General features: G+C 41.9%; 1 protein-coding gene across 1 annotated transcript in view; it reads left to right on the top strand.

The window, feature by feature from the left end:
• Window positions 1-1508: 1508 nt before the first annotated feature.
• The window catches only part of crtac1b (cartilage acidic protein 1b), a 74199-nt gene continuing 65285 nt past the window's right edge, over window positions 1509-10422 (top strand). The window contains exons 1-2 of the mRNA XM_080448921.1: window positions 1509-1627; window positions 8825-9018. Coding sequence (XP_080305047.1) covers window positions 1604-1627; window positions 8825-9018 — 218 coding nt within the window. The 5' untranslated portion in view covers window positions 1509-1603. The remainder of the gene's footprint in view (window positions 1628-8824; window positions 9019-10422) is intronic.

Genomic DNA, 10422 nt, shown 5'->3' on the forward strand with positions numbered 1-10422 from the left:
TAAATGCACGCTCATGCACGCTCATGCACGCACACACCCACCCACCCACACACACACACACAAATCTCATTTCATCGGGGGTCTCAGGGAGGCTAGGGTCAGTAGAGCATGACTAGGGAATTATACAACTGGCAGCAATAAACCTGCAGCGTGTGCCCCACACACACACACACACACACACACACACACACACACACACACACACACACACACACACACACACACACACACACACTGAGAGACCGCTAAAAGACAAGATGCTAAGTGTTGGCACATATAACTGTGTGAGTTAACTTAACTAGTTTAGCCCAGAAACATGATGCTTGTACCTTTTCTATGGTTCTGCTACTTGATCCTGGTTGAGGTGGATAAAGCACTATTGAGGTTCTCTGACAGGTGACATGATTACAGACAGGTCTGCTAACCTCATGTAAAGTGATTGAATTTGACATCATTTCACCTTTTAGGTTTTGATTCTCAAATCCTGATATCCTTAATTTATGGACATGTTTCAGACAAAATTATGTATTTCACTCAAAAGTCTAATAAAGCAGAAATGCCAAACATGGCACTGGAAACGCAGCCTCTTTGACTTACTACCCTACAAGCGGCCATGATTTAAAACAACACGATAACCCGCATAAGAAGGACACATAAATCATGTATAAATAGCGGGGACACATATTCTACTGTACACGGACGCAGCAGGATGTGACTCGTGCACAGTGGTGTACAGTAACCAAGTACATTTACTCAAGTACTGTACTCAAGTACAATTTTGAGGTACTTTTACTTTACTGGAGTATTTCCAATTTTCAGTACTTTTACTTCTACTACTAAATATTGTACTTTTTTGTAATTATCATTTCAAAACATGCATTAACCACTTTAGCCTTACATATACTTCGGCTATTTGAAAGTAGCCGATATACAAGCTCACAATGCGTGTCTTGCGTGATGATGTGACGTGTTGTAAGCTTGTAGATCTGCTATTTTCAAAAGATTTGTATATACATTGAACTTGTGACATTCTGGATAATGGGTACTTTTACTTTTGGTACTTTAGGTAGATTTGGATGACCAATACTTTAGTACTTTTACTCAAGGTACATTTTAATTCTGGACTTTTTAATTGAGAGTATTTCTACAAACGTTGCAGTATTGATAATTTTATTTAAGTAACAAAAAATGTGAGTACTTTTCCCAGCACAGCGTGTACACAGGTGTCAGAGAGCAGAGCATCCATATCCCACTGAGAGAACACAGCCAGGATCTCTGCATCCTCCTCATCATCTCACACAGCTGCACCCCTTATGTAATATTCAAAACACACACCTCACGAGGACACGCCCGCCCCTCGACCATTGGCTACACGCCTGCTAAATATTCACGACGCCGTCCGCTGATTGGCCACAGGCTTACACAACACGATTTCATAAAGGCAATTCTTCTGGGAAGTTGTGTAAAGGGACTAAACAACAAGAAGTGCGAAAACCCAAGAGAGACAGGCTGTAGTTGTACAATACATACACACACATACACATACACACATACCTACCTCTCCTGCTTTGATCTGGAAACACTGGAGGATCTTTTAGTGGGAATGTCCTGGAGGCTGTTATTATCAGTGAGTACAGAGAGACAGTTATTATATATATTATATTATGTTATTATCAGTGAGTACAGAGAGACAGTTATTATATATATTATATTATGTTATTATCAGTGAGTACAGAGTAACCGGCGTGTGTTTTTGATACAAATAACCGAAACGCTCGCCCCAAAACCCGGTCGCCCCGGGGCTGTCTGCCTGCCTGCGCTCATGGGTGCTGCTATCTATGGGACTTTATTATTATAGGACATTATTATAGAGCCACTGCGCTGCAGGCGCTCATAGAAACTTTTTGTGTGACGATCGTCTCTTCAACGTCCAGAACAAAGTTTAAGGCGAATATTAGTTTCGATTTGGATTGTAGCTCGTTTTTTTTTTGGCGTCTAAAATAACTTAGATGAATGAATGCAGGGTCTGGATTCCTGAACGATCATTATTGCTGATGTGCGTGGATTGGAAAGAGACTATGTTAAAGTAGCTACATTGTTGCGACAACGATCCTTTTTTCAATTTATTGCAGTGGTTTTCAACCTTTTTCACGTCAAGGACCCACAATGATATGTAGGTATTTGGCCGCGGACCCCCCCATCTAAAAAATATTTTGTGCCAGGGATTTTTCAAAAATAGCAGATCTACAAGCTCATAGTGCAGCCACGCTATGAGCTTGTAGATCTGCTATTTTTGAATATCCAAAGTATACAATATGGTTTAAGTGGTTAAAATTATTGCGACACTATATTAACTGACCCCCTGCTGGTACCCCCTCAAGGACCACTGGTTGAGAACCACTGATTTAGAATATCATTTTATTTCATTTTTAATATTAGACTATATGGCCATTATGCTCTGCGGCACTGTTTTAATGTATTACATATTCTGTGTGACATCGGTTGATTCATTCATGCATTGATTTCTGCTACTGTAGGTAATCTGGTGAAAAGTAATGAAGGTTAACATGAAATCATCATGATGATTATTCTGGTGGCTGGCTGTACCATTTGGGATTATAATGCAATGCAAGGAAAGCTTTCCAATGATGTTCCACATTGAACATAATGAAATATTGTAAATCATAATTGTGATCAATGTTGTGATGAAGCATTGTGGTCAGCAGCTGTCTGATCACACCTTTGAATTGTTGCATTTTCTGCCTGATGATGTTCAGATTGTTCACTGCTATGTATTATATTATATTATAATAATATAATATAATAATAATATAATATTATATATTGTCTGCCTGATGATGTTCAGATTGTTCACTGCTATGATATATATATATATATATATATATATATATATGTCGTTCAGATTGTTACTGCTATGGAAAAGGACGAATGGATATAAACTCAAGCTTTAGTGGGAATTGAATTGAATGCGAGTCTTGAGTCTTATGAGTATAGATGGACTATTGCTGAGTAGAACTCAATGGGGCTGCAGTAATAGTTTTACTGTAGTTGCATGTGTGTGTGTGTGTGTGTGTGTGTGTGTGTGTATGTGTGTGTGTGTGTACACACTTACACTACTGTATATGTATGTGTCCATGCGCTAGTACAGTGGTTCTCAACCAGTGGTCCGGGGACCACCAGTGGTCCTTTAGGGGGTTCCAGGTGGTCCCCAGCTAAATGATGAAGAGTTGTTAACCAAATGAACCCTTATAGATCTTTAACTCTTGAGAGTGTAAAATGAAACCAAATGGACCCTTACGGGTCCATTTGGTTTCATTTTATGCTCTCAAGAGTTAAATTATTGTTAAACATCTGCATTACCTAATGAAATTATTATTATTTTGATCAACGTTTGCCTGTTATCTCTCCTATTGGTACCAACATCAATACAACATGGAAATGAGTCTAAATCTCATCAAAGCTGGTTCTGTGGCTCAAATGGCAAATAGATAATGGACCTTTAAATGAAAAAGGTTGAAAACCACTGACCTATAGTGACCTATAGTACACTCAGAGATTACCGCGTGCCACTGTCTTATTGCAGAAAAACAGAAGTTAAACCGGTTTCCCTTTCTGACTTATTTCTACAGGCACTTTTCACTGTTCAATGACAAACATTAAACCATAATGTCATGTGTACTCAGTGGTGACAAGTGTTTTACTGAGAAGTAGATGTGGCGGATCTGTGTGCGTGTGTGTGTGAGTGTGTGTGTGCGTGTGTGTATGTGTGTGTGTGTGTGTGTGTGTGCGTGTGTGTGTGTGTGTGCGTGCGCTCTGCAGTGAGGGTGTCCTTCACAGGGAAAGGGTTCTGGATGAAGCGTGTTGTGAAACTGAAGATGCTTGCCCTGGTCTTTGTCGCAGTGAGTCTTATCAAGATCAGAGCCCGGGCATGAACGCTCCAGAAAGCACATGCTGATGTTGCACACTGTGGTAATAGCCTCTTTATGCCAACATAAATAACCCAATCGAAAAAACATCTCTCGGCTTCAAACAACATCATTCCCGGGCTCCCAATCTCGTGTGCTCTGCTGTTTCGGAACTGTTTAGTAACAGCCTGATCCAAAGTGAAATCAGCCTTAGGTACTATTAGTTATTATTGTTGTTGCTCGTGATAACTTTTGACTTTTTCATTGTCAAGAAGAACATACATACAGTAGTGAAGAGCTAGTGACTTTGATCATTTAGTTCTGAGGTTATTGTTTCTGGTAAAGTCATGTCTTCTTACAGTAGCTCTCATGTTGCTCACCCACTGCAATGAATGGTTTTGATCAGCTGAGCTTTTCTCAGGTCAGTAGAGCTCCAACAGTCTATTGGCCTACTGTACCGGTCTATACCACTATAACAGTCTATACTACTGACCTACTGTACCGGTCTGTCCTCGTTTCCTCCAGTTTATCACTGCATGTCTCAATGTGTGTCCTGGGTGGACACACTGGGTGGACACACCTCTTACAGTATATGTTCATTACTTATTCATTAACCCATTAAGACCTGAGGCCGATTCTACAAACGTCTTCTGAATCAGCACTGAATGTTAGCCTGGTAAACCCCCCTCCCTCCGGAAATCTCATTTGCATTTGATTTCAGGAAGGAGGTCTGGGATCGCTCAGGGAGTAAAGCTGCCCGGTCCAGTGGTTCTATGTCTGTGGTTCTATGTCCGTGGTTCTATGTCAGTGGTTCTATGTCAGTGGTCCTCAAACGTTTTCATGTCAAGGACCACAAAATGATTTGTAATTGGCCGCCAACCCGCATCTCAAAATGTTTTGTTCCAGGGACCCCCCAGAAGCAAAGATTTTAGTTAAAAATGTTTGCTTTAAAAAATATATATATTCAAAGATTTGCACAAAATGTTCATGATTTTTCAAAAATAGCAGATCTACAAGCTTTCCTGGTTTTAATGGGTTAAAGCTGCACATGTCCTACCTGGGATTTGAACTCGCGTCTCCTCCTGTATGGGAGAGGTCTTCCAAGAGAGGAATCCCTGATCGGCCAGGGGAGATATATTGCACTTATGATGAGCTTCAGGCAGTACTGCTTGTCAATGAGTAGGGTGTCCTGCCTGACAGCAGGGAGAGACCACCTCCCACCACTGCACATGTACTAGTTATATTATAGAGATATGTATGACATTCAGTTGTATTCATTCATATAAGTTCACTAGAACAATGCTATGTTTTTTTATTTAGAAAAAAAAAAATTATAAAAAAAAAAAAAAATTGTCCCATGATTTTGTAACCCTTTTTCACCCGGTGCCAATTTTATGGCAGTAAAAGGCAAAAGCCCCAATTCATCTCTACAGCAACAACAGGGCTGACACAGTAATAGCATCTTATTGTTTTCCATTCATTATCGCACGGCTCTTTGATTGCGCTTCCCATTATGCGGACTCTCTGCAACAGGACAGTGCATCAGGTTCGTCTTCATAACGGAGCACGTTCTGGGCTTTTTATTCACTTCTGACACACTTTTAACTTTTTCTCATTTTCTCCACTTTCCACCACTTTCCTCTCCTCCACCCCCTGAGTCTTATTTATAGCTAGCGGCTCCTATCTAAGGAGTATATTAGCAGCTCTGTAAAAGTGCCTTCAGATGCCTGGGTCTCAGAGCTCATTTGTCACGACATCCTCTCTTCTAATGGGAAGAAATGGCCTCATCTCCGGGTTCTCAGTGTTGTTAATTAACCCTCCTTGCTAACACACAGGCTTTCTCCTCCCCCCCCACCTCCCCTCCCACTAAAAGGCTCTCTGGGACTATGTGGTGTTATCTCCCCCCAAACGCCTCCCCAGGAGAGGCGGCGTTTTTCTGCAGCACATTTCTGCAGGTGTTGGGGGGGGGGGGGGGGGGGGGGTGATCCACCGTGCGTCCCTATTCCCCCGTCCAGAGTATTACTTCGACAGCAATGCGGCTTTATCTCAAATTGAATTGTTGAGGGAGATGTTAAGGTGCCATACATCAACCTGGACATGCGCTGCATGAGGAGGAGAGGAAAGCCAAGCGCCGTTTGGAAGCACGAGATGGGAATGGCTCACCGGCATTAAGGTGTGAATGAGAGGGCGCTATGGCGAAGGTTGCCTTTATTAAACCCACTGCTTCAGCAAATCAAGTTGTCGGCTTGTAAAAGCCATCCTGTGTGTGTGTGTGTGTGTGTGTGTGTGTGTGTGTGTGTGTGTGTGTGTGTGTGTGTGTGTGTGTGTGTGTGTGTGTGTGTGTGTGTGTGTGTGTGTGTGTGTGTGTGTGTGTGTGTGTGTGTGTGTGTGTGTGTGTGTGTGTGTGTGTGTGGAGGATGCACTCAGTGTGCAGCAGCTACAAAAAGGTGACCTTTGTTATTCCATTTTTATTTTCGTCATTGTGTGTCGATGTCTCTGGTCTCAGTCTCAGTCCAACCCAACCATCAGAACCCCCCCCCCCCCCCCCCCCCCACACACACACACACACGTTGGGCTCACATTCCCTCTCTCGCCCATCCTCTCTCTCCTCTTTGGTCTGACAGCATCTCCCTCTTTAGAATTGGCTGTGGTCCTGGGTCCAGGCTGTGGTCCTGGGTCCAGGCTGTGGTCCAGGACCCAGGCTGTGGTCCAGGACCCAGGCTGTGGTCCAGGACCCAGGCTGGTTGTGTTCTATTGGCAGTGGTGTAAATAACTAAGTACATTTACTCAAGTACTGTACTTAAGTACAATTTTGAGGTACTTTTACTTTACTGGAGTATTCCCAATTTTCAATACTGTTACTTCTATTGCAGTATTGATTATTGATTGATTGATTGAATATTTTATTAGGAAAACAATGAACAGCACAATTACATTTATAATACTTTGTCTAAAAGGTCTGTCCAAAAAAGTCCTTGCGGTCTTGTTTCCATTGGGGTCCTTGATACTTTTACTTAAGTAAAGAATGTGAGTACTTTATTCACCCCTGTCTATTGGTTGAACCGTGTTGCTGTCCTCTGTACTGGCCGTGGGCCGGCTGATGACCTGCTGCCATGTATGGATTTTCTGCCCCGTGGTTTCTCAGCCTGTCTTCATGTGATTGGCTCATCCAATATAACCCTGCAGATTGGCACTGATTGCTGCCTTACAGTACAGCTTCATCTCTGAGGTCTGTCGATACGACCAAAGCTCACCAGGCGATTCCCCTGGGTCTTCAGTTCACTGTTCAGTTCCTCTGGGTCCTCAGTTCACTTTTCAGTTCCTCTGGGTCTTCAGTTCACTGTTCAGTTCCCCTGGGTCTTCGGTTCACTGTTCAGTTCCTCTGGGTCTTCAGTTCACTGTTCAGTTCCCCTGGGTCTTCGGTTCACTGTTCAGTTCCTCTGGGTCTTCAGTTCACTGTTCAGTTCCTCTGGGTCTTCAGTTCACTGTTCAGTTCCTCTGGGTCTTCAGTTCACTGTTCAGTTCCCCTGGGTCTTCAGTTCACTGTTCAGTTCCCCTGGGTCTTCAGTTCACTGTTCAGTTCCTCTGGGTCTTCAGTTCACTGTTCAGTTCCTCTGGGTCTTCAGTTCACTGTTCAGTTCCTCTGGGTCTTCAGTTCACTGTTCAGTTCCCCTGGGTCTTCAGTTCACTGTTCAGTTCCCCTGGGTCTTCAGTTCACTGTTCAGTTCCCCTGGGTCTTCAGTTCACTGTTCAGTTCCTCTGGGTCCTCAGTTCACTGTTCAGTTCCTCTGGGTCTTCAGTTCACTGTTCAGTTCCTCTGGGTCTTCAGTTCACTGTTCAGTTCGGGTAATTAATTAGCGGCATTAGAGTCAACAACAGCTTGTGAGAACGTAGGATTCAAGCTTGAATTTTGTGCTGATGTGGTTTGATTAAAGTTCGCCTCATTGACGGGGACAGATGCGTATGTCAGCTTAACAGATGTGTTTTAGAGTTGACGAACTGTGCTGGCTATGTATGTGTGGCTGTGCGTGAGATATGTTTTAGTTTTGTACTGTACCAGTACTGTAGCATCTCAGAAAGTTCACTGTTCATTGGACATAAATTTACTGTCACTTTTCCTCTGCATTACAGGGATAGTTCACCCAAAAAAATACTTATTTTCTATCGATTACTCAGCCCATGAAGCCTTGAATTCATGGTCATTTGCTTTGTTCTTTTCACATTCCTAAACCAATAATTTGATGACCGCTGGATTTTCCGGTAGGAGACTCTATGGAGACTCAATGGAGAGTCTTTGAAAAAAGTCATTTTGGGGTGAACTACAGTATCCCTTTAAAGAATAGGACAAATCATTTGTGACACATAGGTTGTAGGGCAATTTATCAATAATATATCGATATCATGACATGTGACGATATCGTCTAGGTAGGATTTTGGATACCGTAAAATCATGATAAGGCATAATCGTCTTTCCTTGGTTTTAAGGGCTGCATTTACAGTAAAGTATGTAACTCTCAAATTACCGGACTGTTGTAGCAATCTACTATTATTTAACCGCAATTGTCATCCCCATAATATGGATATTGAGGTATTTAGTTAAAAAATATTGTGATATATGATTTTGCCCGTATTGCCACAGCATTGACATTTGCAGCTTGGTGTAAAGCATTGTTTCTCAAAGTGGGGTCCGGGGACCCCCAGGGGTCCTTGAGGGAGTTCCAGGGGGTCCCCAGCTAAATGGTTGAGAATCACTGCTAGAGCCGTGAAAATCTTCTCTTATGGGGGTCCCTGGCATATCTTTTCAAATGGAAGGGGTCCGCGGGCTAATAAGTGTCAAGTTGGGGGTCCCTGACATGAAAAGGTTAAAGAGCTGTGTTGTGTACTTTGTCCCTTTGCAGGTCAGGATGCTGTGGTGTCTGGGTCTGCTCCTCCTGCCTGCCCTCTGCCCCGCCCAGCGGTCAGAGCCCATGTTCTCTGCCGTGACGCAGAGCGTCCTGCCTCTGGACTACGAGAACAACCCCACCCAGCTCAACTACGGCATGGCCGTCACAGACGTGGACGGGGACGGAGACCTGGAGATATTTGTGGCCGGGTGAGATCATATCTTACTCAGTGGTGGAAAGTACATTTCCTTAAGTACTGTACTTAAAGGGACTACACCATGAATTTGAACTTTTTCTTATTTTTTGTGTGTTTTTGGTCTCCCCTACCTCTCTTCTATCCCCCAAAATACCCCAGTTTGAACACTCAGGCTTTCACAGCAAATCTGGGGTTTTCTATAAATTGGTCTCAAAACAGGCCAAACTGATTTGGTCCCTGACGTGACGTCACGTCAGGGACCAATCCCTCCCATTTTTCAGTTCCAAAAAAAGATATATATATATATATATATTTTTTAACTTTTTTTTCTTTCTTATATATTTTTTTTACTTTTTCCACACAGAACCAAGAGATAACATGCATACAAACTGGTTCAATGGCGCCCCGTGCCAAACAGGACAATGTGGTATTGCAGGTGAAAGTGCTTATAAGCCAGAAAGAAGTTAGTTGGAACGAGTATATCCGAGGCTTGATTTAGCCTCAAACCTTTTGAAAAACGTTTGAGGGACATAAACAATATTTTTTTAATTCATGGTGTAGACCCTTTAAGTACAATTTTGAGTTACTTTTACTTAACTGGAGTATTTCCAATTTTCAATACTTCTACTCCACTACATCTCAGAGGCAAATATACTTTTACTCCACTACAATTATTTGAAAACTTGAGTTAATAGTTACTTTGTAGATTTTGATTATTATTACCAAACATATATTACCCACTTCAACCCTATATACATTTTTGGCTATTTGAAAATAGCAGATCTACAAGCTTGCAAGATTACTTGTATATCTGCTATTTTCAAGATTTTTTAATACATTTTATACATTTGAAAAACTTGTGAAATGGGCCATTCTGTATAATGACTTTTGGTACTTTAAGTACATTTTGATACCAATACTTTTGTACTTTTACTCAAGTACATTTTTAATGCCGAACTTTTACTTAAGACAGTAACAGAGTATTTCTACACTGCAGTATTGATACTTTTACTTAACTAAACAAATTGAGTACTTTTTCCACCACTGACCTTACTGTCGCGATGCGACGACATGCTGTTATTTTTGAAGATTTTGAAAATGAGAATTTGAGAATTTCTTAACTTTTTTTTATGGTGAAAATGTCAGAAAATCTTTAGAAAAATGGGTCACAGCCCCTACAGTATGTCTAGCTGAGTATTTGACACACATACAGTAAGTAAAGTTCACGGGCAATTATAACAATTAGATAACTGCGGAATGATCTCTCCCAAAAAATGGAAATGGAGCGCTGTCATTTTGTGAGCTAAAGTCTCTTCTAAAAAGACAAAAGACTAGGAGACAGGCCATGGTACAAAGACTAGGAGACAGGCCATGGTACAAAGACTAGGAGACAGGCCATGGTACAAAGACTAGGAGA

Source organism: Gymnoscopelus braueri (assembly GCF_963280865.1).
Source record: "Gymnoscopelus braueri genome assembly, chromosome: 14".
Lineage (NCBI taxonomy): Eukaryota > Metazoa > Chordata > Actinopteri > Myctophiformes > Myctophidae > Gymnoscopelus > Gymnoscopelus braueri.